Genomic DNA, 25,976 nt, shown 5'->3' with positions numbered 1-25,976 from the left:
TGTGGGGGAAGAATATGCTTCCGTCGTTGCATGAGATTCGAGATTGTCATTGTCTGTTTACTGGGACGCACAGGGTCTCGGGCTGCTGAGAACGTGTCGAGGGATAAAGACTTTTCCCCGGTGCCACATCCTGACCCAACTGTTCTAGGGTCTCCGCATCATTGCGACCATGTGGCCGCGGATCTAACCTTCTTTCGTCAGGAAATGGGGACAAAATCTCAAGCGCTCAGCATTTATCCCTGTGTTCCCCATTCACACGGCGATGTCGGCATTGTTCCGAGGTTGATTGGACGTTTTGGAGCAGCTCCAACACACCGCGTCAGCAAAAATGTAACATTCTCCGAGGATGAAGGGATGTTACTCCTGGGATGTTGTAAGGATCTCGACCTGAACAGATGTGATCAGCGCTGTCAGCCTGGGCAGTTTCTTACGCCCCATCAGCCAAGACATCACAGACAGGCAGACAGGGACAACTTGGATGAATATGTATCCGTGTAAATATTGATTAGATTGCATTAAATCATGTCCCGAAATCACCTTGAAACATCTCGCCCAGATCACAGCCTGGCGCAAAGCCCAAGTTAGTCATAAACTGAGGATCCACATCAATACCATCCGCGCAGTCTATGGATCCAAGCTCATCCAGAATTGCGTCGTAATCAAGTAGTTGACTCGGCATCGAGTTTTGTAATGATCCCATTTGCCCATCAAGAGATGGCGTGTGAAGGGTATGAAATGTCAGGTTGGGTGTTAGTGTATATAGAGACTGTGAAGTAGCCGGGCTACGGTCTGCAGCTTGGTAACGTTGCCGTTCGTATGATAATGCCTGCTGCTCTTTTTGGCGTTGCTGCATTCGGCCGAGCTCATGTTCCAGTTCCCCGGATGTGATAGGGGCAGGGTGGTCTGTGTGATGCGAGGGATGAGAGGCGGTTGATATCTCATCCATGAATGATGGGCTCACTATTGGGCGGCGTGATGGATCCACAGAACTAGGTGTATGCTGGTTGCTTTTAGGGGCCTCTAACCCTTGATATTTGAGCTTCCAGCCGTCTGTGAGCGATCCCATTGTCGAATTCCACTTGACTTGGTCGTGCTCTGGCATTCGGTCCCCATGGCCGTGGTGCTTGACTATATCCATCAAGATGGCTATGATTGGCGGTGTTCCACCTGGTCCAAAGTTTTCCAGACACGACTCAACAACCTCTATGAAATTAGATAAGAGGGACGGCCGATGACCCGGCACCAAGTCTAAGGTGATTGCCAAGAACATGCCTTGGAGCAAATATGCTGAGGGCACTCTTGGCGTCGAGCCACCGAAGATGAGGGAATTGCAAAATGAAAAGCGAGCGTCCAAGCTTCTGACCAGGTCTTCTGGAGTGATCCGTTGAGGGTTGCGGTCATTGTATAGCCTTGCATCCATGCTGGTACCCCAAAGTCTACAGAAGGCAAAAAGTTGTCGAAAGGTTGATAGTGGTGATGCGCAATCTGGTGTTGATTCTTGTCCGTCATCCGCCGCCTTTCCGAATCCCGAAATCGAAGTCCACGGTTCGTTCAAGTCGAGAGCTTGTTCTATAACAACAGAAGGAAGACTATGTCGAATTCCAGATGTCACTTGCGGTTGACCAAGGTTAAGTGAAGCAAGAGAGTCCAGGATAAAGCTTCCCGCTAGCACCCTGACTTCATTATGATTTAGAGAAGCTGCATCGCCTTCCTTAACCGGAAACATGTGAGATGTTGTCGTGCGATAATGCAAAGCAAGGCGCGAAGCCCGGCCTATCAAGATCCATGCTGTCGTTGTCTTCTTTTGGCCCATGAGTACTATCGAATGAAGGAGGAGTGAGGAGATGTGGGCTAATTCGAAGGTCTCGTCGTCGGAGGGTATAAGCCGTTGCGCGATGGAGTAAATTTCGTTAGGAGAGAATCCGTTGTGTCGTGATGGGTTGGAAGAAGCCGCGTCTTGAAATGAAGAGACAGCAAAAACTGCCCAGAGCTGAGCGTGTAGTGCCGATGAGGGGTCGGCTTCGATGGCAAGGCCCTCTGGGGGATACATCAGAGCTGTGCGTGTGATGATTCCAGGTTCAATAATTGGGAACCAGCTGTGGGTGTAAGACATGTATATGTCAACAAGTCTTTTCCAGTGTGGGGGCAGTGTCAGCTTGCTAGGTAATGGTGGCTGGTCTGAGTTGAAGTTGTAAGATGCAGCCGGGACGCTCGTCTGTGATGGATTGAGACCTTGTATCGATAGTCCAGGTGATGGTTTGCCGTCGAACAATTGTGCACCAGTCGGGCTGCTATCTTCAGTTCCCGAGTCGTCTGCGGATGTATCGTTTTGGGGCGTCTTCTCATCCGACAGCAACCGGCCAATGTCTTTGTGAACCCGACTCTTGTTCCATCGTCGATACAGGCGATGGCCAGCCTTGTCCTTCGTCGCGAGGATGCGGGTACCATCTGCTCCATCATTCTGTGTAAGGAGACGATGAAGAGCTCCCTCACAGCCAGGAACCTGTTCAAAGAGCCATGCCAGGGACAACTCAATTGTCCGTAGGTATCCTGTCTGCACGCCTCTCTTGCGAGACGCAGGGGTGTATGAGCATGGCCTGTTTTGCGCAGTGCATGTTCCACAGTGAGGACGGGCGCCATCGCACTTTTCTCTAGCAGTGCGACATGAATCACAGGCAAGGGAGACTCGTTGACGTTTGGCGGGAGCTGTGGTTGCGGCAGCGCTGGTAGTATCCGCATCGTTTTCGCGTTTCCTAGGCGGCATTGCTTGGATGTAGTTGATCAAAAGAATGAATGAGCTGCCTGCGTCGCGAGGCCAGCAGTCATGACGAAATGAAAAAGAGATATGAGGGGAGAGGAGCCTAACAGCAGTGTGAAGAGGGATCAATGCTTGCTAGTATGACGATGATGTGGAATTGTAGGTATACGAGTCCCATGTCAATAAAGCTCAGCTCAGATACGCGATTCCTGTGCCATTGTCATGCAGATCTGTCTCCCATGGCCGAATCTCAAAGCAACAGTGCCGGACAAAAGCAATGCGATACGATGCGATGAGACGTGATGCGGGGAGAATCTGGGGCCCTAGAATAATTCTGTGTTGCTTGGGGATGGTCTGTAGGTTCCAGCCTCCAAGTTCCGACCGCCGAATCACCACCGATGTAATTGGACAGGACCTCGGAGTGGGTCGGATAAACGCTTTCCCGACCAATCGCCTCTCGCTTGCCCCGGATTGTCTGGTGGGGGATCTACCGAGCTTCCTCGCCCATCGCCCACCCACTTCACAACTGACAGTCGGACTCAGCGCTTCTCGACAAGCCCATCACCATTCTCCCCTACCCAACAAAGAGACCCTTCTCTATAGCCTCAACAACTACGATATTCTGGTGACTATGGCGCCTTCTTGAAACAGCGCTGGTCAAAAGAGTCCGGACAAATGCAGCACGAAATGGCAGGCGTCAAGAGGTCCCTGGGGACCTTTCTTGGCCACGAGGATACCTTGCTTCGACCAAACGGCCACAGCCGACCCAAGACCGTCCACTACAATCATGGAATTCCCCGCGATAACCTCGATAATTCGACACCGCAAGCACAGTCTTTTAAACTGAGCGATGTACTCCAGTCTCAACCTCCATCGCGGGCTACTTCTCGAGCCAATTCGAGAGCCAATTCTCAATCCGCGGCGCCATCAAATACGGACCAACACGATGGACTTACTCGAACACCCTCTCCAACGTTTCCTCCCTTGACTGGGCAGGTCCCTGATTTCAGTCCAGACGCGTCAATGATACTTGTCGGTATGCGCGGAGCTGGAAAGTCGACGTTAGCTATCATGGCTTCCTCGGCAATGGACCGCAAAGTCATTGATCTGGAGCCAGCTTTCCAGAGATCCATGGGCCTTTCGAGTGCCGCTTACAAGTCCGAGCATGGGTCTTCAGAGTGTTACAAGCAGCAAGCCAAGGTCTTGCAAAGTATCCTGCAGCGACATTCGACTGGCTGTATTCTTGTCTGCTCTTGGATGGAGAGTCGTGTGCAAAGTCTCCTGCGAGAGTTTGCGGCGACCAACCCTGTCATCCACATTGTCCGTGATTTCGATGCCATTAAGAATCATCTCAAGATCCGCGACGGTTCCAAGGTCCAGAGCTTGCTCGATGTTAGCAACGCCATCTTCAGGTCTTGCACCAACTTTGAGTTTTTCAACGTCACAGAGAAGGCTTCCAAGTCGTCGCTTTCTCGGGAGTCATTGACACAAAGATCGCCAGCTCCATATTTAACGTTAAAGCATGTCGAGCGACACTTCCTGAAGTTTCTATCTCTTGTTTATCCCGCTGGCACAATACCATTCACAGACTCTGCATTCCCCTTATCGAGGATACCTGCGGAGGAACGCAACTTTACCTATGCCACCTCCATTCCTCTTTCAGATGTCATTAAAGACTCTGTTGATGTCGAAGAGCATGTAATCGGAGCAGATGTTGTGCAAATAGTTGTGCATGACCTGGCTGAACATGCTGAACAAGGTACATTGACGTCCGAAGCCAGCGGAAAACTGCTTGCCAACATTACCAAAGGCGTTGGTATTGTACGGCGAAGCACTATCTTACCTATAATCCTGCATATATTCCTACCTCATACAGCAAGCGACGAAGTCTTGCGTGTCTACCTTGATCTTGTTCACCATTCCGTACGTCTCGCACCCGAGATGATGACGGTCGACCTTCGACTCGAAGACGTCCACATCTCACGCATATTATCTATTCGAAAGAGAACAAAGATGATTGGAAATTGCTTCATCACCACAGATCCTCCGTCATGGGAATCTCCAATATGGATGTCGTGGTATAAGAAGGCCAACAATCTGGGATGCCATCTTGCTAGATTGATTCGACCTGCAGTTACTATTGAAGACAATTTCCGCATTCACTACCTCAAGACATCAGTTGCAGCTTTACAGGGGCCCAAGATCCCACTTATATCTTACAATTCTGGCCCTCTTGGTCGGAATTCTCAAGCTTTCAATCGAATTCTTACTGTTGTCCGACCAGATTCGCTGGAGCGGGTGAATCCTAGGCCCCCAATAACACCATCCATTACCACGGTCGGGGCGACAGAAGCTCTCTTCTCGTCTTTTATATACGACCAGATGAAACTTTACGTCGTTGGCGCCAACGTCAGCTACAGTTTGTCTCCTGCGATGCACAAAGCAGCATTAAAGGCATGCGGGTTGCCTCATACCTACGAGCCAGTGTCTTGCGCGTCGCTTCGAGGAATCAAGCATTTGATCGAGGATCCAGAGTTTGGTGGAGGCTCAATCGGCCTCCCCTTCAAAGTTGAGATCATTACCTTGACCCATTCGTTGAGCAAACACGCCCGCGCAATTGGTGCTGTCAACACACTGATTCCCATCCGCTCTTTAAATGATGATGGGACAATACCATCTGGGGCTGCCTTTTTCGATAGCGTCAACCGCTCAGGTCCCATTAAGGCTCTGTATGGTGAAAACACCGACTGGATTGGCATTCGCGCATGCATTCGCCGTGGCCTCTCCCCGGCCAACGCAGTCGTGTCCAGCACCTGTGGCCTGGTCATTGGAGCAGGCGGCATGGCCAGAGCTACAGTCTATGCCATGCTTCAAGTTGGCATCAAGAACATTGTCATCTACAACCGCACACCAAAGAACGCCGAAAAAATGGTGTCGCACTTTACGCAGGTCCTTGAGAGGAAGGACCATGGCCTACTGAGCGCCGGCAGCGAGCATTCTCGCTTCCATGTCATCGAATCAATAGAAGATGCCTGGCCGGCAGAATTCCGCCTACCTACCGTCATTGTTTCTTGTATTCCCACCCACCGCATTGGCAACGTCCCCGCCCCCGAACTGATCCTCCCCAACGAGTGGCTGGGAAGTCGGACTGGCGGTGTTGCAATTGAGTGGGGGTACAAGACATTGGATACACCATTCCTAGCACAATTTCGAGCAGAGTCGCATCGCGGTTGGGTAAGTATGGACGGTCTGGATATATTGCCAGAGCAGGGATTTGCTCAGTTTGAGTTGTTTACTGGTCGGAGAGCCCCGCGGAGGCTCATGAGGAGGATGGTGTTTGAGGCATACCCCGTTGAGGAGGGCAAGTCGAATTTTAAGGAGTTACAACCTAGGTTGCAGTCGCTTGATGAGCAGGAAACATGATGATGAATTGAAGCTTGAAGAATATATTTGCATAGCTCATTGAAGTTGATTGCCCCGGCCACTGTTGGCTTGTCCCGCCTTGTTTGTGACTGGACCAACGCCGAGGTTACAGTATCACCTGACACGACTCGCAGCCCTTACAATCATCGCTATTCACTCAATTTTTGACATCACTCTCTCGGCCAACACGAACGACCCCAGTCCGTTTCACGTCATGATGCTATCTCGCCACGTTCGCACATCTCTTCGGAAAGTCAAGCCTACCCTAAACATTCCGTCTCGCTTATATCACAATACTGTCGCAAAGTTCACCACCATCGATTCAAAGGGCATGCCAGTCTCTTATGATAGTGGTATCATGATTGGCGAGCCCGGGGAAAATTATATTTATGTTGAACCCGATATTGGGAAAGCGATCGAGCGTGCAGTCATTCCTCAAATGAAGCCCGACATTGAGACACATTCTAATACTCTTTCACTTCAATTCAACCACCGCTCACTTTGCTTCACACACGGTAAGTCTGCCTTGGGGGGTAGAGAGCACGCATTCACGCGTAACACAAAATCCAGAGTCCTTGTCCTTTCCTCGAATCGAGTTACAGCAAACCCTTGGCGACTCTAAGCAAGATATGAGTTCTGCAACACTCTGGCTCACGGGGAACTGGAATGCTATCACACTCGATGGAACACCAGACGGTTGGTATCCTGCACCCATGAACCTAATATTTAACGGCCCTAACTATTTGCTGTTTTTTGTGATGAAACAGAAGAATTTGAGAGAATGGCCCGAGAAACCGCTGTCAAGCTTAAGGGCGCACTGGATAAGCTGAAGGATAGCTAGAGTAGGTAGCCTGGCTACGGAATTTGCTTTCTTGGATGTAGAGCCTCTTATGTATTTTGTTATCCACCTGGAAGCCAATGTTAAATGATACAGCCCATCTACAAGTCGGCTTCCGTTCTCTTGCCTAGGTATGAATTTGGAGCCTTAGGTATCCACGCATTTCCAATTCCTGGGTACTCCGCTTCATTATCACCAAGGCAGTCTCAATCACTGACTATCTCAACCAAGTTCTACGATATCACCGAGGTAGATCAAAAGCGCCCTTGAATAATTAGTCTCTGTTGTTCTCCTGCTTATGATGTCTGCCCCATGCTTTCGTTTCCTCACTACGACTCAAATCCTTCGACTCTACGAAACAAACATCATTCGCGCTAGACCTACCCAAATGACTTACCTCGAGTCTGCTGTTTTCTCGCCCCAGCAGCATAAGAACTATGGTCAGGATGATCCTTTCCAGCTAGCAGGCATTCTCGTCCAGAAGATCATCCTAAACCACCCTTTTCAGGACGGGAATAAGAGGACGGCCCTGGTAGCGGCCAACATGTTTCTACAGTTACACGGTTATCAACTACGGGAGGAACTCGTCACCAGCGATGAAAACGATGAACGGATAAAAGATGCTCATGTTGCTGTTGCCACGAGACAGTGGGATGCTGAGCAGTTAGCAAGCTTCTATAAGACCATTGTAACACGGCTTTGACGTGGTGACTGATTGATTGGCTGAATAAACATGTCTATTACCGCCTTTGCACCTGATTTTGATATTGTGTCATATCATCCAAACGGCACTTGTATAGTTAGCCTGCATGCCATTATTCAACGTCATATACCGAAAACGTGATAGGCTGATACTACCAGCTCGTGACTTGCTTATATCCAAGTTTGGCAAAGGCCAAAGTCTATCCCCACTTGAGCAAACAATGGCCGACGGCCCGAAGAATCTCCTTCTAGAATCTAGTCACGAATGCGTCATGATCATGCTGATATCCATCACATGTGGCCCGTTGCCGGATTTAGATGCGGGGGTTGGGGTATATAAAGCCCTTGGATAGGCAAGTTCATGACTTGAGCCTTTAGAACTCTCGATATTCGTATCTCTCAAGCTACTATCTCCTTACATACAACTTTATAACCTTACGTCTATCATCATGGCTTGTGATTGTGGATCTACTTGTAACTGCGGCGGACCTAGCTCTTGCGCCTGTGGCCAGAGCTGTACCTGCAAGAACTGCGGCGTAAGTGTCAAATGATGCTCGAATATTACAAGCTCTAACATTCCTGATCAGAAATAAACTACTTGCTCCAGGGTCCGGGGAGCGGGAGATGCATGACTGAGTTGTTGGGGCTATGCATGTCAATAGTTTCTCCGCTATACGACAACCTTTATCAATATAAGCCTAACTGAAGTACCGTTTGAAACAATAGATCCCAAAACACACGTGAAACGGTAGACATGATCAATATGGTCAAGTGTTGAGGCAAACTACCATTACCATGGGCTCCAAGGGTCAAGATCCAACGATACCTTCTTCTATTGAAAGCCAATCTCTAATGATAATTACCCTGGCCTTTCTTTTGATACCCTGCTTCACTTCTAAGCGAGTAAATACAGGCATTCCTATTGGAGCTGTTGACGCGAATATCAATTCCGGAGACTGGAATCAACTAAGCGCTTAAACTTAACCGCCCGGGTTGAAGTTGGCACTGAATGATCGAGATTAGGAATCAGCATTATATCCAGTCCATAGTCTCCATGTCTAATTGAAGTCTTTTTTCCTTATGTTGAAGCCAGTCCAAGGTTATAGTGCTAACATCAAGGGTTCTATTCACTGTAAAAGAATTGTTAAGCCTACAGGTGCTTCTCACAGCTTTTCAATGTCCAGAATAAATTGACGATCATGACATGATCTAATAAAAGGATTCTGCGATGATCCATTGAAATTTGTCTCAGCGCGAAATTGACGCGTGTCATTGGCTGTGGTCTATGCATGCTGGTTGTATGCGTTTCATCTACAAACTAAACCCTGCAACTGGGTACTTGACCTCTGTTAGTGCCATCGTCTATCTCTAGCGGTAGGACTAACAAATCTCCCAACGAGCTAAGTACCACGCCTCTCGCTTGCAGAAGGCAAGGCATTCTTAGGACTCGGGGAGCGCTTCGAGTCAATGATAAAGAGGGAAGCTGCTCTGTGCTTTCTGTGGCGTTCATCATACCATAGACAACATTCATTATGGAGACATTTTCAAGGCAACAACACAAACACCACGACATCAGTATCACAACCAAAGATGTTTCTTCACGAAAAGCAAAACCTAGCCCTATTCGTTCCTGGCTATGGGAGACTCTGTCGCTATTGTTGGCTCTGGGCTTGTTGATAGCCACTATCGTTATCCCAGCACAGAACAACAATAGAGTCTTGAAACCATGGCCATACGACATCAGTCTCAACACAATCATCGCTATCCTTAGCACTTTCATGCGAGCCTCGATGTTACTCGTTGTGGCTGAGCTCATCGGCCAGATGGGATGGAATGCTTTGCAGCAGCCCCGTCCTGTCTCCGATCTTCATCATTTCAATAATGCTAGTCGTGGCATTCTTGGAGCACTGAAGCTATTCTGGACTGTTCCTCCACGACTCACGAGCATCATCGCCGCTCTTGTGATTATCATATCTCCTGCAATCACCCCCTTTGCCCAGCAGTCTGTCAGCACAGTTCCTTGCCCAAGAACAGTCCAAGGCGCGCAGGCATCTCTACCAATCTCTCATTATGTCCCTGCGATCAATTCAAGCTTTAATACAGGTGCCGCCAGCATTGAACTGTCAGGTGATATGAAAGTCGCCATGATGAATGGCCTTGTCAACCCTACGGGCAAGGACACAGCCATAGCTGCAACTTGCTCTACTGGAAACTGCACATTTTCAGCAAACTCCCAAGGAATAACCCACTCCTCTGTTGCCATGTGTAGTGCCTGCATCGACACCTCGGAGTTGATCGAATTGAACATTAGCAAGACGAACACTACTGGAGCCGGTGGATACGCTGGCAAGGTTTACAATTACTCTCTGCCAAATGGGCAATGGGTCCAGGCTGTTACCGGAAGCCAGGTCATGGTCATACCTGGAGATTTAGAGTGGGCGCTCGACACACCCAACTCTAGGTTTGCCCAGTTGGCCAAAGTCGCTATTTCGAACATCACGACCCTAAGCTTCACGCAGCAGGGTTGTAACGTTACTACTAGCACCAACGCAACGTGTCCTGAGGATAGGCTGACCTCAAAAATGCCCGTGTCCCTGCGCTATCAATATGCCGTAGCAACTTCCTGTGCCCTCTATCCTTGCATCAAGAAATACTACGGCAAGGTAGACAGAGGTTCGCTTATTGAGAAGGTGGTTGACGAGCAGCCCATCGATTACAATAGGGCCGCCGATGACGAGGCAGGAAACCGTGTTGGCGTGCAAACGCCCTGTTTGATCGATGGCAAGGAATACAAACTTGCCAACTTTTCCCAAGCCAAGGATCCCTCAGACTCTGGAACCATTGTCCCGGTCGACGGGACCAACTACACAGTCCCGGATCAATGTGTATACCAGCTCACCTTTCGGTACCGGCAAGCACTGAGACGCTTCATTGAGAAAACACTCTTCAACACCGTCTGCTTGGCTAATACTGTCGGCGGCGCAAAAGACCAGCTTGATTGTGGTGACCAATGGTGGTTACCTCCACTCTACAACTCAACATTTGAAGGTCTCGATGGTGCCTTTGATATGTTCACAACCGCCATAACAAACAACTTCCGCAAGCAGGGTATAAAGGGTAGTTCCATGGAAGAGAACGACAAGGCTTCAGGCATAGCTACAGAGATGGCTATCTGTACTGTTTTTGACTGGCGGTGGGTGCTGTTGCCGGCTGGTCTGATGGCCATCACAATGCTCTTGTTGATAGTCGCCGTTGTTCAGGGGCTCACTAACCCGGGAATGCCGGTGTGGAAGACTTCGATTCTTCCGTTGTTGTTTTGTGGACCTAATGTTGTAGGTCATACGCAGGAGATGGACTTGGATGATTTGCAGAAGGAGGCTGGAAGGGTGATAGTGAGGATTGAACATGATGAGAGTGTCAGACTTGGACAGGTTGATACTAGGGGGACGGAGAGTTAGGGAACATTCTTTTGGATTACGGTGTCATAAAGGCCAAATTATAAGTGTATGAATACAAAAAGTTTAATATGAATCGATCAGTCAGGATCTTTGTTATCCTGACAATATCTGATAACAACCAAGTCAAGACTGATACATCATACTCTTCCATCCTAGCTTCCGTCCACGCACCAAATATCTTCAGCAGCCTAATGGTGGTCGACCCAGCTATGATTCCAGCAGGTAAGATCAACGACGCCATGATAAAGCTTCCCAAAGAGATATTCTGTCTCGGCCTCAAGGAAAAGTTCCCCGATAGTAACGCTGTCGAAACCGCACTCCGTGAGAATAAACGTACTCGAAACTGGGACGAACGCGCTATCCGTATGTTCACCCAACACGGCGTAATCCCCAGCGAAAAGGGAGGCGTCAAGCTCATCGCCCATCCACGATTTGACTGGGCTTTATGGTACGACAAGCAAACTCCCGCCGAGTGCTATGATCGGTTCAAGGATATAAGCGTTGCGTTGCTTGCTATCATGCCCAAGAGACCTTTTGCTGTGCCGGCGAAGATGTTCGAGGCTGATGTTGGGAAATTGAAGGAGAGGGTTGATGTTAAGTGGGTAGAGGGGACGCATCAGGTTGTTTATGAGAGGATGGATGATTGTGTTGGGTTTGTGGGGGAGTGGTTGGGGGATGTTGCTGGTGAGAAGAGAGCTAAGCTGTAGAGTGTTGGATAGTTCCCCGATGTAGGCATATAATAAACCTGATCTGCTTCAAATTGTTGTCGATGTGTAGTCTATATGTCCAAGTCTTCTACCACTCTTCTAATCTTTTCACCTTCACATGTAACCCACCAGCCAGTTTCGTAGTAAGACCCCCCTTAACATCAACAGCCCTCTCATCCATCAATCTCCTATCCTTTAACTCGAACTCAAAACTCCCAACCCATCCCGCCATCAAACACGCCAACTCAGCCCTCGCAAACCCCTGTCCAATACACGCCCTCGGACCCTGCAAAAATGACAAAAACCCATATTTACTCTCCGCACCTCCATGCGCACTCTCACCCAACCATCTATCGGGCTTGAACAAATGGGCATCTGAGCCCCAGAGCTTAGAGCAGTGGTTGTAGCCCACGGTGCTATGACGATACGTGTGCCTTTGGGTATGAATTGATCGAGAATGATGGTGTCGTGGGCTGCTTCGCGGAGAGTTTGGGGGACGGGGCCGTAGAAACGTAGGATTTCGCTGCAGACTGCTTGGAGATAGGGCATTGAGTCGATGTTGACGCTTGATATGGGGGTTTCTTTTGCTTGGGTTAGGGGAGGGAGACGTTGGTGGATTTCGTGGCGGAGTCGGTCTTGGACTTCTGGGTGCTTGGCGAGGAGGTAGATGCCCCATGTGAACGCCGCTCCCGTTGTATCATGGCCTGCAACTGTCAGTTGTGGCAAAGTGCTGGAGGGGAAGACTTACCAGCGGCAAGCAATGTCATGGCTTGGTCAATAAGTCCATCCTCAGTGAACGTCCCAGTCCGTATCTCCGCAGACATGATATCCATATCATCCAATTTCTTGTCCTTCAGCTTCTTCTGCTTCGAGGAGATTATATCTCTGCACGTCTCGCGTATCGATCGGGCTGCCTGGCTCATATCTGAGTTGAGCTTAATAGATAAAGTTGTGAGAACCCAAGCTGGAACAAGACTCTCGATAAGGTGTAGCATGCGGGCTTGAGCTGATGGTTGGAACACAATATCTTATGTCTTCACCATCTCGTTCTTCGCATCTTGTATGGCTCCAAAATCCTTTCCCAGTCCAGCTACGCCGATGAGATCGAGTGTTACTCTCCACCGTCTCAAGTCCATCAGCTGTGATTCTCTCGACCATCTCTCTCGTCTTATCCCAGAATAGTGGATACAGAGCTTTAATGTTTCTGGGGTGCAAAAGCAGGATTCATGCTTCTTCTCTGCAACTTATGGGCATCTCCCTCAGACAGGACAAGCCCTATTCCTAGAAATCGCCCAGCTGTTTCTCTCAAGCTAGCAGGCTTTGGGAAAGAGTAGTTCTGTGTGACGAGAACTTCGTGAAGGGCATCGGGAGATGTGAGAACGATTCTCTCAGCGTTGAAGAAGCCGAGATATCGCAAGAAGCCATTGTTCGGGACTGTTTCGTTCCTATTCCCCAGATTTATGAACTGCGTTAAAGGATTCAGGTAGAGGTCTACTTACCATTCTCTCACTGGTGAGCAGTACGACTCTCGATGCAGCTTCATCCCATGGCCCCAAAGCCAGTGATTTCCTCCAGGCGTGGGGATATGACGAAGTGGTGAAATGAATCGAGGACGTATTAAGATCCTGTAAATGCACCAGAGGACTGTCTCTAAGCACAACGTCGCTAAGAAGCCAAGCAAAAATATTGACTTCTGGTTATCTGGGTGTAGCAAAGCCAGCAGGTACCCAGAGAGAGTAGCGCCAGCCAGTATAACCTGCCACGTTTCTATCATGATTCATGTCTCAAATATGTAGAATTTCTGGGTAATTGATCTCGTAATATAACTTGACAGTATGGTAAATACAAGGACCTGAGCTAACAGCACCTTAAATATGACCCAAAGGATTTGCCGCAGAACTAAGTCTGATAAAGGCAACCAAGCATCGGACCCTTACTTGGTTTCAAATTCGTTTACTGACATGTAGATCTCGGCCTCATTGCTTCAGCTCCGTGACGATCATTTACTAGGGAACTATTTGACATACCCAAAAGGTTCTAGAGCCCCGCATCCGCCTTGCCGTTTTCCGGGGGAGGTTGTGGAGCGATGACGCAGTGCCACGACTAGATATCTGATCCTCAATTTGATATCGGTAAATGATAAGGATATTGGTTTCACTAAGCTCTAACGTGAGGTTAGTCTTGTAATTTTGAACTTGGTTGTGCAGTGACGTAGGAGTGTGTCGGTGGCCAACCAAAGATCAACTCCAAAACTGACTACTGCCTCGTTGACAAAGACTTTTGAATTCGGAAAGATACTCTAAAGTTATTAAATACTCTTTATGGAGCAGAAGGAAGCCCATGACCTGTCTCCTAAGGTTTGAGAATACTTAGGTAACTTTAGTGTATCTTTAGGAGGTCTTTAGACCAGTCGTTGGCACCCTACATCGATATTGGGAGTTTGAATACTCCTGAAGGACTTCTGAGAGATAACATTTGATGCTGAGCAGATATGGTGTGTAGTTATCTAATATACTTTCAGCTCTCGCACACGACTGCAATACTAAAAAGCCATCCTAGCAAGATAGACTGCGCCAATAGTCAGAGCAGCCGAAACACCCAACGACGACCCCATTTTCCAAGCACTGTTAGGTTCAGAACTCGTAGCTGCTGCTGCTCTCTCACTGCTAGCGGCTGTGGAACCACTACCAGAAGTTGAGGTCTCTGTTGCTTGAGCTTGACTAGTTTCAGTTTTGCTTGTAGTTTCAGCTGTGCTTCTGCTCGTAGTCTCTTCCGAAGTTGAAGTTATCTTCTCATCAGAAGACTGTTGCATGTTAGAATACTACCTCCAAAGCTCAGCTCTAAGAGAACTAACCGTTGATCCAGTCTCAGTAGCTTGACTAGCAGAAGCCGTAACAGTTTCACAAACCCTCCTCAAAACAGTGGCATATACTAACGCAAGGTCAGTCTTTGGTCTCACAACATGTCCATGGAATCAAACTCACGGTTGTAAGCAGATGGGCCACAGATATCCCAAACACAATCCTCCTCTCTTTCAACCCAATCATTAGACTCGTTACACCAGCACTGAACAACACCTCCTCTAGTACAAGACTTGTAGTTTCCATAAGTCTTGTAACACGCTTGAAAACATTCTGCGCGCTTTTCTTCGAGATCAAAAGCTTCGGCTCCAGAGGCGGTTGGGGCGAGGGTGACGGTTGCTAGATAGTCGCTTTCGGTGTTGGCTGCAGCTGATATACTAACCAGACATGAGAGCAAAGGCAGAGTGAGCAAATGAGGTCTCATTTTTGCCAAATATGATCTGATTATTATGTGCTTTGACAAGTCTTTGAAGTTTGGTCGAGGACGTAGAGCCTTTATCAAAACGCCAAGGCATATTGGCTGGAAGCAGGGGTCGTCTTGGCAGCTGAACAATTCACAGGCTTGGTGATTCATTTACACCAGCCAAACCTCTGAAATTAGCCACGTGCTATTCAAGCACGTAAATAGCGCCAAAAAATGGTTCGACAAGGCAAAGCAAGGCATATTTTCAAATAGAGCTGGGTGAGGATAATACGTTCCGAAACCGGCTCCGTAACAATCACTTCATCACTTGATCATTTCATATACAGACTCAGAAAATTCAGAAAATATGTCTAGTTCGTCTTTTGTCTTTTGTCTTTCGATCATTTTGACCCTCTAAATATGCATTCGAAACCCAGAACCAACACCTTTCATCTCCCATTCATCGCTGTCCGCTAAGCTCCTTCTCAACCTGCTCCTTAACAAGCTCCCTCACAGCCTTCCAATCATTCGAAACATCAGAAACTCGCTTGGGCAACTTCTCAAGACCGACAAACTCCTCGGGAAGAACCTTCTCCTGGAAGTTAAAGTCCTTCTCATCCTTGAGCGCAAGCTCAACAGCACCAGCGAACTTGGCGGGGTGAGCTGTGCACAGAGAAATGTGAGGGATGTTGGCCTCGGCGCGTTTGGCAGATCGGAGAGAGGCGGTGACGCCGATGGAGGAGTGGGGGTCGAGAACGTAGCTGAATTGCTCGTAGATGCTCTTGATGGTCTCAAGGGTCTCGGGGTCGCTGACGCGCTCGCTCTCGAAAGTCTTGCGGGCGCTGTTAAGAACGTCGACGTAAACGGGACCGAAACCACCCTTGACCTTGAGATCCTTGAGCCAAGTGGCGACTTCTTGACCAGCTTGCTTGCGGTTGAACTCAACATCCATACCAACAGTAGCAGCAAACTCGTAAGCCAAGAACCAAAGCAGACGCTCGAAGTTGCTCGAAACTAAAATATCCATAGCAGGGCTCAGAGTCTCCTTGACGCCCTCCTCATGGGCCTTGACGCCATCGACCTCAAGACCACCCTGGACCTCGGGGCCCTTGGCAGGCTGCTTCTCGTACTTTCCGGACTTCCAGAATCGATCAAGGATATCGTTCTCGTTAGTCGCGATAACAAGCTTGTCGACGGGAAGACCCATGCGGGTGGCGAAGTAGCCGGCGAGGATGTCGCCAAAGTTTCCGGTGGGCACGACGAAGCGCACCTTGTCGCCGACCTTGAAGGTGGAGGACTTCTTGGCGAGGGAGAAGTAGGAGTGGAAGTAGTACACGATCTGGGCGAGGATGCGAGAGAAGTTGATGGAGTTGACGGCGCCGAGCTTGAGGGAGGCGTTGGTCTCCGGGTCGCCAAAGAGGGCTTTGACGATGTCCTAACATTCGTTAGCGCGGCGCGAAGGGCGTGCAATGGGCGTACTCACCTGGCAGTCGTCAAAAGTGCCGGTAACGGCAAGGTTGTGCACATTGGCATCAGTGCACGTAGTCATCTGAAGCTCCTGGATCGGGCTGACACGGCCCTTGGGATGCAGAATAGTGACAGACACGTCCTTCTTACCCCTCAAGCCATGAATAGCAGCGGAACCAGTCTAGTTCACACGTTAGGATATTACCGCAATCAGGCCACAGCGTGACTCACATCACCACTCGTCGCACCAACAACAGTCAAGTGATGTCGGTCCTTGCCCTCCTTGCCCTCGTTCTTTCGCGCGAGGAGATACTCGAAAAGGTTGCCGAGGAACTGCAGCGCGCAGTCCTTGAAGGAGTAACTAGGGCCATGGAAGAGTTCGAGGAGGTGTAGGTTGTCCTTGAGCTGGACGAGGGGTGTGACTTCGTCGGCGCGGAACGTAGAGTAGCTTCGGTTGATGATGCCTTGTAGGTCTTCGGCGGGGATTTCGCTGCGGGAGATGTACAGGCTGAAGATCTGGAAGGCCAATTCCTGGTACGAGAGGTCTTTCCAGCTTTGCTAGTATCGTGTTAATCGTCATCCCAACATTCGTCGCTTTCGATCGCAGCTAAAAAGGATTGGGGGAATCGGCTCGTACGCACCCATTCTGTCGCAGCGGGAATCTCATGAGGGAGGAAAAGACCGCCATCGGCAGCCAATCCCTTTAGGACAATGGTCTCGAAGGAGAGCTTTTAGTGGTCAGCAGAGTGTCAATTCGAGTATTGGCGGATAGATCGTACACCATAGTCGCCACCTCTTGTGGAGAGGAAGACTTGCGATTGCGTATGCGTCGAATCGGTGGCCATTGTTGTTTTGGTTGTTGATGCTTGGAAAATTCTTGGTGCCCCTCGTTGGGAAATGGGATGGAATGAGTCGCGAATGGAAGCCACCCCGCCGGAATTTTAATCGACCGGCCGGTATCGGAACCGGAGCCGGGGCAGGGTGCACTAATTGGGACCAGGAGATGAAATAGAGTCATAATGTATACAGTTGAGATGATTGGTTCATTATTATTTTTTATACTACTTTGCATATTCAGTTTGATAGAGATCTATAGAGCTGCTATAAGATGTTTATTAAAGCCTTTGGATTTCATGTTGCGCTATAAGAGAAAATCTCTCATTGTCATATAAGATGTCCCCCAAACTGCATGATCACCTAACAATCCTAAGTGTGATATTGACAGCCTTAGTTTAAGAAGATGAATTGACGGGTTTATTGAATTTGGCTATTACCGTTATTTATCTTACGTTTTCATCCTTATAATGACTTTCGACCCAACAAGGAACTAAAGCCACCTCGTTTCTCATCTCTCCAGGTGAAAACAATAGCCTCGTCTTGTCAACTCGGTGACTTCTCCTCTTGGCCCAATAATCCCTGAAGTCGATCCGCCAACGTACCTTAATACCAAGGCGCAGCTCATCGTATTTCTTCTTACAGGGGATGGAAGAACGGCACAGCAAAGAGATTACGAGCTTCACCAACCAATCAAAGCTCTTCTTTCTTGAACTAACCCATTCGCTTCGACCGTAATCTCCTACAGCATGGGTCGTATAGAGGTCATAGGACAACAATTCAGCCGCCAGCAGAAGGATTTGGCGAACGCTAAATATCTTACGTTACAACTCAACTGGCTCATCAAGTCAGTCACCGGGTAATACTCTCAAGACCCCTGTGAGATTTTCGTTTAAAGCACGGCCGTCCTCCGTGTCAAAAAATCCAATGTCAAATCTCTCGTTAAACTTGTCACTCGTTTACAAGACCCACTCGAACCTCCAAAATGGTTAAATCAGCTCTTTTGACTGCTATCCCACTGCTCATGCTCGCCGAGCAAGCCCTTGGATTCGGCTGTTCAACTCACAGCTACACAACATGCCAAGATAAAATAGTCCATTGGTTTGACCCCGACGACGGTATGATCTGTGATCCTCTCGACTGCGGCGGCGGCCGAGCACCCCCAAAGACTGGCGTGCCTGGATGTGCCGGATATACCGGCACCGAGACCATCGGAACCTCGTATCTCTCGTGTTGGAAACCTTCGACTACGCTCGTTGCTGCAGCTGCGGAGACGACATCGGAAACGACAGTGACGAAAACTGCTGAGCCTAGTACTGTGATTGAGGTTGAGACGAGGACTACGACGAGGCATGTCGTGTCCGAATCGGCGGAACCGCTTGAATCGATTCGAGTCACGGCGGCGACGGGATCAACTACTGTGGCTCCTGTGCTGCCATCGGCGACTAAATCGACTGACGAGGCTGTTTCTGCTTCTACACCTGCTCCTGCGGCTACTACTGCTGCGGCTAATGCGGCTCGAGTCATGGAGGCGTCTCTTATTGCCGTTGCTGGCGTTGCGCTTGGAGCAATTGTGCTCCTCTAATCTGGTCCTACAAATTAACGACTAATGGGATCATATTGATTCACGGCATCACTCAAAGAATAGCGTTAATCTCTAATGATGCCAACTCTTTGACATGAATAATATTTAATTTTCCCACCATAAGCAAAGCTCGAATCTTGGTTTTCTGACCAATTCTCATTTTCAACTTTTACAGGATTGACGAACAGGAGCCTCAGCTTGACGGGAAGAGGTAGCTGCCAATGGACCCAAAGACCGCCTTATAATAGACCATCAACATCTCGAGATCTCTATTGATATCAGATTTTTCGACTTCGTCTCGCCTATTGGATTCAGATATTCGTCCAAGCAGCAACCCTTTTAGTCCCTTCAGTGATACAGCCAGGTCCATCCACTTTATGCGAGTATAATCGTGCTGATATTCCATGAACAGTGCCTCAATGTCACTTTTCTGGGATTCCAAACACTTGTCATCGCCCACTACAAAAGCGATCAGCAATCTCAATATGCGTACCAGCCGGAGATTGACTTACTGCAGCTACTAGGCATGGCGGGATATAGCTGGCACCAAGAGGTCTGTAATGGGATACCGCTTTGGCAACGGTGATAAGTTCGTTCGCCAATGTTGATGCTTCCAAGAGTAAGACGCTATCATCTAGGTACGTTGCTCGAAGTATTCTGTTCAAAGCTAGTGCTGCCGTGAAAAGGATTGCTTCCGCGACATGAAGCCTGTGGATAAGCTTTTGTTGACCTTGTAATCTTTCAGAAGGAAGCTTCTGCTGTTTCACACTCTCGACGCGGTGCTGTATTGTTGTATGATCGTCCTGCAACTTTCTATACGTGGTTTTGATTTCCTCCACGTAGTGGAGAGGTTCGTGCAACAGCCTTGGTATCCTGAGTAACACTTGTACTTGAGAAGACCTAACGTGAAAATTTTGATTGTAATCGTACGTGTTTTGTCGCGGCTGCAGGCTTAGACGATTGCCATATTGCTCCAAGTCGATTCGTGGATCAACCAGAGCCTCGAAAAACAGAGCTACCAATGAGGTCTCTTGTAACTGAAGCTCAAAGGGGCTGCTCCAGCCTTTTTCTGTTACTGTGTCCATGAACCATGCAAGGATCTGCCTATGGCTCTTCAAGTCATCATCTGTTTTCCCCAACCAGCTCTTTGAGTCCATCAGTGCTTGATCTCTACATAAGAATATACTTACCTGACAAATCGTCACGATTTGAAAAGCTGCAACGTTTTCGAAATTTAGTTGTGTACCTTTCTTATCTTTGAGACCTCTTAATACTTTCAAACCGCTGCCATACTTGGCTAGGACCTGTGATGGAACCTCATGTGTATAATGGTACGACAAGGCACTCATCATCAAATCAACTGAAGCATCGAGAGCATGACTGTGACCAAGTATTTTGGGAATATGCTCTAGAAAGTCCCCATAACAATTGAGGCCATATCGAAAGTCTGTTATTTCCAGAGCCGCAACAAACTTGGCTTGTAGGAGAGTCGATGAGTTTTGAGGCTTATGCATAATGGATACCTGAGAGGACTTCTCGTGTTTCCGTGCTTTTGGAAAGCTGGTTTTGAATGGCTTGGTGAATGATACCGGTTTGAAGACATATTTCTGTTCGCCAGAGCCGATGCATGGAATTCCAAGCCGAGCACATCTTGAGCAAGCTGGCTTGGCTTGGTCACACTAGCTGATGTGAGTAGGTTCCTTTAAAAACTTTACTAGGAAGCCTTTGGATCTTTGTACTTACTTTCTTCTTCTGCTTCAGACAAGAGTTACAGCCTCTGCTTCTCGGAACGCCAGGCATAATAACGAACAGATAATTTGATATTCTATACTAAATGAATTTTTTTTGCCTTGATATAAGTCCATTTTACGTCTTTTATGATGTTACAGGCCTGGCTCGTGAGGCGATATGTTCCCCACCACAAAAAAGACAGCGCTGGGTAAGACCACGTTGGGAATAGTGGCATGTCCTGGTGCAGATCGCGTGGTGCGTCATAACAGCGGTTTGGGTAATTCCCGCCGACCAGGACCCTGGATTTTCAATAGTTTGGTAGCCAAGAGTGTAAATCCCGGAGCTTGATATTTGATATTGCATAATAGGCCGATCTGGGATCTGCTATCAGATGGTGGAGAAGGCAAATGTGAGATTGGCAGCCGGAATTCGGGTTTATGATAGGATTTCAGATGACGATATCCACCTTTAAGTGTTTTTAATACCTTTCTTAATTCCTAATTCGATTGTGGATTATGTGAGATTGCTGATGGGCTCTATACGTGGCAGTTTCAGGGACTGATCCTCCTTACCGATCTTCAAGATCTCCAATTGACAACACAGAAGAGCAGAGATCATTGTATCATTGGTCATCAGTCTTTACAGAACGGCCATCTGATGAAGCTTTAACCGCCAGAAATATGATGCTACACAACCAACACAACAATGAACAGGAATTGGTAGTTGAACTATGATGACTTTCCACGAATACAACAGTTTGACAATATCGACAACACAAGGGCCAGTTCTCATAGCAGCTAATTAACCGGATATTTCAGAGTTGTATGGAGTGATAACTGAAGCGATGAAACTTGGGCTGCGGGGATCGTGTAGACTCGACGATAAGGAGGCGTTGCGGCTCCATCAGCTCATTTCAATGAGAACTGCACCACAAGGAACCAGCCTATTAGAAGTATAGGACATACGCCGGAGCCGTTGGCTCGACGAATCAGAAGGTGTATGTGATAAAAAGGCTCTGGTAGCTCCCAAGAAACAAAGCACATCATGGTTGAACCACCATGACATCATGTTTCGAACATCGAAAAAGCGGATTAGAATTCCTTACCAAGAAACTGATTGACATATGAGTCACTTACGCACTTGAATGACCTCACAATTCGAACAAGGGCCTTGTTCTTCGATATCACTCGTTAAAACCATGGGACTTCTGAATACCTACTAAGCTACATCAACTTCTCAAACATGATACCCCATAGGACTTCAAGCATTTCCGATGCATCGACATCATCAGCTCAAGAGACAACTCAAACTGGCGCTCCTCGACGTCTACTCCCAGCTGCTCGGCCTGAGCCAGCTGAAAGTTCTTCTCACTATCAGACTGCTCCCCTAGCAAGAAAACGAGCCCCAACACCCTTGGCATGCGAAGCGTGTCGACAGAAGAAAGTAAAGGTCAGTATTAATCTCTTGACTTGATGCCTGGGTCAGAAGCTCATTGGTGTACATAGTGTAACGGAGCTCGGCCGGTGTGCTCTCAATGTCGTGCACGGAAATCCGAGTGTGTTTACAGAGCGACGCCAGTCTCAGACTATCGTGATAAATACGAGGAACTTCTAGAATCACACCCTGCAGCGGTCGTATATCGAGCCATTCAAACACGACCACGAACTGAAGCACTTGAAATCGTCCGACGGATACAAGCTGGTGTTGACGCCGAAACTTTGATGCGTCAACTTTCAAGTGCCGATTTACTCCTCCAAGTACAACTCGAACCAGAAACAAGGTCTAGGTATCAGTTTATCTACTCACCGCTCATGCCTACATATCTCCAGACTGACGATAATCCCTTCATGAAATCTCTCATACATGAATGGAGCACAAGAGATGATATTGTTAGCATTGCATCTCCGGACTTTACAGAGACAGATTTGGGATGTCGGGCGCAGTATTTGAGGCCTCATCATGCGGCAACGATCGTCGACTCAAGGCTAGATGAGATAGTACCTTCGAAATGGACTACTGTGGACGTTAGCAATGATACGATGAGGGAGCTTATACGTGCTTATTTCCTCCAGGAATATGACTGGTTCACGTTCTTCCACAAGGACTACTTCTTGGATGATATGGTCAATGGATCCAACACATTTTGCTCATCACTGCTCGTCAATGCTGTTCTAGCAGTTGGATGCGTATTTACCCTTTCTCTACCATATATCTCACGCTAACAAGCTGTCAGCAATGTCAAAACTATGTGAACGAGCCCGCAGAGTATTGGAATCCCAATAGCCTTGGCTATAAATTCCTCGAAGAAGCTAGAAGGCTATGGATAGTTGAGGTGACGCATAACAGAAGTTTGACAACGCTGCAAGCAGCTCTGATCTTGAATACTATCGTCAATATGTTCGATATGGACTTTTTATCATCAGCATTCCTCGTCCGGTCAATAGAAATAGCACATGAGTTGGGATTATTCGAACCGACGACATACATCATGAACAAGAAGTTGAGAAACTCATATGATCTTACAGCCTGGTCTTTGTTTCACTGGCAGTGGTAAGGATTCTCCCCTTCCCGAAACTCAGTTCCTGACAAAGTAGTACACTGAGTTACCAATTCATGACACAGCCGTTGTTAAAAGCACCACCAAAGACTCCGCTTCCCGATCCTGACCGCGATCCAGACTGGTTTGGTGAAATTTGGCTGAAGTATCCTTCCAGTTTAACACTGGTGCCACTGAAGATTGGCTTAGTTTTCAAAGCAAAGATGAACTTTAGTGTAGTTCTTAACGAGGCCATGTTAGAAATCCAGGAAGATTCAACTGATTCTTACTTGTTTCAAAACGGGGGTAAAAAGATGATTGAAATCACCAAAAGATTGGATGCATGGTATAAATCCATGCCAGAACCACTGTCGCCAACGAAGATTGTTTCCCCTTCACAACTAAAGATACAGTACGTTGTCCCTATCTCACCCAGACCCAAGAGAATACTGTAAAGTGCTTAGACAGTTATTAACATCTCTCAGTCTACACCACTGCTATGTCATGATTCAACTTTACGAAGTTCTTGCACCAGGAGCGCAAAGACAAGCCCCAAACCTTCCCGAAGAAGAACAACTTCAAACAAGCCTCTCCAAATACCGAGGCTACTTCGAGACCATTCTACGAATTCACTACCTTCGACATAGTTTTGAATACGGAAACATGATGTTAACACGCTTTCTCGCAATGCTAGCATTTCTATCCCTCAAGAAAACCGAATCCTTGACAACATCTACGGAGCCAGGACATATCATGACGGGATCTGGATTAGATGTTGGAGACACAGATCCTAAAGAAGCAAGGGCTACGCTTTTAATAGCCCAGAAGGGTCTCAGTGATCAGGGGAGAGGTTACTACTTACCAAGAACATTGTTGCGGGATGTTCTCGCGAATATGACAGCGAGTGATGCGACGATTCTTCAGAGCTTTATAACTATTCCGCCTGAAAGGCCGGAGAAGTCGCAGGAGAGGAAAATGTATATGGAGAGTCACTGTCCTCCGGATATTCTGCGTATAGCGAATGATCCAAATAAGCAGCCAGATGGGAACTGGATTCAGAGGTTTGCGATGCTGACACTGGGGGAGAACTCTGGACGGTCGATTTTGGGGATGATATCTGGAGGGAGGGAAAGCTAAGCTGGGCGTTGTCATACAAAACGGACTAAATTATACGGCGAAATCAAGACTCTCTTATTTAGACTAGACTTCAGGGTTCTGGAAATCTCATTAGAGTCTAGTATTCGGAACAAACATTAATACAACCTTCAGATGACGTGGATTATCTTCACCCTGGTTACATATAGGTGTTGGTCGCTAGGGTCAGCCAGACCCCGCCCATCAGACTTATAAAATGGCTGCCCTGCGCAGCTCTAACTCGTCACATTTACTCACTGTTCATACATACTACGAAACCTCATCACTTGGCCTTCCGCTTTCACCATCACCACAACCAACAATGACAGCTCCCACGATCTCTAGCGGATCTGTCTCGTGGCTTCAAGGCCTTCGAGGTATTGGGGCCCTCCTCGTATATTTTCATCATCATCAGCAATTCCCACGAGACGATGTCGAAGCCATCATGCTTGAGCGCTCCTTCGGATACAGGGGGAGATATGAGCTAGCTACGATGCCCATCTTTCGCCTACTGTTTAGTGGAGGACACTTTGCAGTTGCATTCTTCTTCGTTACCTCGGGATACGCACTTTCGGCCACTCCCTTGCGGCTGATACATGCGGCAAAGTTTGAGCAACTAGGAGAGATGATTGCATCTTCACTGTTCCGAAGATGGCTGCGCTTGTTCGCTCCTGTTTTCCTTACGACTCTCGTTGTAATATTCCTCCAACATGGTCTCGAGGCCATGTGGCCAGGGATTGGGCTCTCTGAGCTCTCTTTGTAAGAGGACGTTATTCTTCTCTTGCAACAACTGAAAGAGTTCTCATTTCCCTTCTTCAGAAAGACAGGGCCCAGTGGTTACGCAGCCCCGCTTGATCATAATCCTCACCTTTGGACCATTCAGGTCGAGTTTATCGGATCACTCATCATATACATGTCTCTTGTGGCGCTCAGCCGGTTGAAGACTATTAGCCGGATTTTCTGGATGACTTTTATGATCATATACTTTTTGTACTTCGTGGATTGCTGGTACGGAGCCATGTTTATTGCCGGAATGCTCATTTGCGACGTCCATCTTCTCACCTCAGCTGATACCTTTTTACCGCGAGTGTCGACAGAATGGCAATTTAAGAGAAATGTTTGCACAATTGGCTATGATTACGGTGGCTTTGTATCTGGGAGGCGTTCCTCATGTACCTTCAACACGACTTCTTTCCCGCAATCCAGGATGGGCCGTACTATCCAGTCTGAAGCCCGGGATCATGGCCGATCCGAAGTGGATTTATCTCTTTTGGTCTGCTACACTGATATTGGGGGTAGTGCCATACTTCCATACGCTTAGGAAGATTTTGTGCAGTCGAATGTGCCAGGAGTTGGGTCGGTTATCTTATGGGCTGCATCTGATTCATGGCCCAGTCATGTGGACGGTTGGCGCAGCTCTCTACTCTTGGACTGGCTGTTGTACAGCAGGTAATTTTGGAAAGGAGACTCGCCAGCCAATGCTGGGTCTGGAGTTCGAGTTTATTCTTCCGCATGCCGTGCTGTTGCCTCTCACTGTAG

General features: G+C 48.0%; 7 protein-coding genes across 7 annotated transcripts; 4 read left to right on the top strand and 3 right to left on the bottom strand.

The window, feature by feature from the left end:
- Positions 1-520: 520 nt before the first annotated feature.
- FSUBG_2337 (quinic acid utilization activator) lies at positions 521-2,764 on the bottom strand (the record flags this gene model as incomplete). The annotated part of the gene is made up of 1 exon (XM_036680098.1): positions 521-2,764. One exon carries the CDS (start codon positions 2,762-2,764, stop codon positions 521-523), a length of 2,244 nt encoding a protein of 747 aa, XP_036542256.1.
- Positions 2,765-3,445: 681 nt separating this feature from the next.
- Positions 3,446-7,722, top strand: FSUBG_2336 (negative-acting regulatory; the record flags this gene model as incomplete). Its single annotated transcript, XM_036680097.1, has 4 exons — positions 3,446-6,150; positions 6,287-6,696; positions 6,752-6,877; positions 7,298-7,722. The coding sequence occupies 4 exons, from the start codon at positions 3,446-3,448 to the stop codon at positions 7,720-7,722; spliced, it is 3,666 nt and encodes a 1,221-aa protein (XP_036542255.1).
- Positions 7,723-9,253: 1,531 nt separating this feature from the next.
- Positions 9,254-11,886, top strand: FSUBG_2335 (uncharacterized protein; the record flags this gene model as incomplete). Its single annotated transcript, XM_036680096.1, has 2 exons — positions 9,254-10,914; positions 11,265-11,886. The coding sequence occupies 2 exons, from the start codon at positions 9,254-9,256 to the stop codon at positions 11,884-11,886; spliced, it is 2,283 nt and encodes a 760-aa protein (XP_036542254.1).
- Positions 11,887-15,610: 3,724 nt separating this feature from the next.
- On the bottom strand, positions 15,611-17,462 carry FSUBG_2333 (threonine synthase; the record flags this gene model as incomplete). Its single annotated transcript, XM_036680095.1, has 5 exons — positions 15,611-16,585; positions 16,634-16,798; positions 16,849-17,175; positions 17,259-17,345; positions 17,397-17,462. 5 exons carry the CDS (start codon positions 17,460-17,462, stop codon positions 15,611-15,613), a joined length of 1,620 nt encoding a protein of 539 aa, XP_036542253.1.
- Positions 17,463-18,436: 974 nt separating this feature from the next.
- On the top strand, positions 18,437-19,036 carry FSUBG_2332 (siderophore biosynthesis; the record flags this gene model as incomplete). Its single annotated transcript, XM_036680094.1, has 1 exon — positions 18,437-19,036. One exon carries the CDS (start codon positions 18,437-18,439, stop codon positions 19,034-19,036), a length of 600 nt encoding a protein of 199 aa, XP_036542252.1.
- Positions 19,037-19,411: 375 nt separating this feature from the next.
- Positions 19,412-20,836, bottom strand: FSUBG_2331 (uncharacterized protein; the record flags this gene model as incomplete). Its single annotated transcript, XM_036680093.1, has 5 exons — positions 19,412-19,495; positions 19,549-19,900; positions 19,967-20,181; positions 20,227-20,715; positions 20,780-20,836. 5 exons carry the CDS (start codon positions 20,834-20,836, stop codon positions 19,412-19,414), a joined length of 1,197 nt encoding a protein of 398 aa, XP_036542251.1.
- A 1,173-nt stretch (positions 20,837-22,009) lies between these two features.
- FSUBG_2330 (nitrate assimilation regulatory nirA) lies at positions 22,010-25,200 on the top strand (the record flags this gene model as incomplete). Its single annotated transcript, XM_036680092.1, has 6 exons — positions 22,010-22,216; positions 22,273-22,953; positions 23,001-23,317; positions 23,362-23,715; positions 23,789-24,364; positions 24,672-25,200. 6 exons carry the CDS (start codon positions 22,010-22,012, stop codon positions 25,198-25,200), a joined length of 2,664 nt encoding a protein of 887 aa, XP_036542250.1.
- Between the last annotated feature and the right edge of the window lie 776 nt (positions 25,201-25,976).

Source organism: Fusarium subglutinans, assembly GCF_013396075.1.
Source record: "Fusarium subglutinans strain NRRL 66333 chromosome Unknown NRRL66333_c0000019, whole genome shotgun sequence".
Lineage (NCBI taxonomy): Eukaryota > Fungi > Ascomycota > Sordariomycetes > Hypocreales > Nectriaceae > Fusarium > Fusarium subglutinans.
This window is presented reverse-complemented; position numbering and strand designations above follow the sequence as displayed.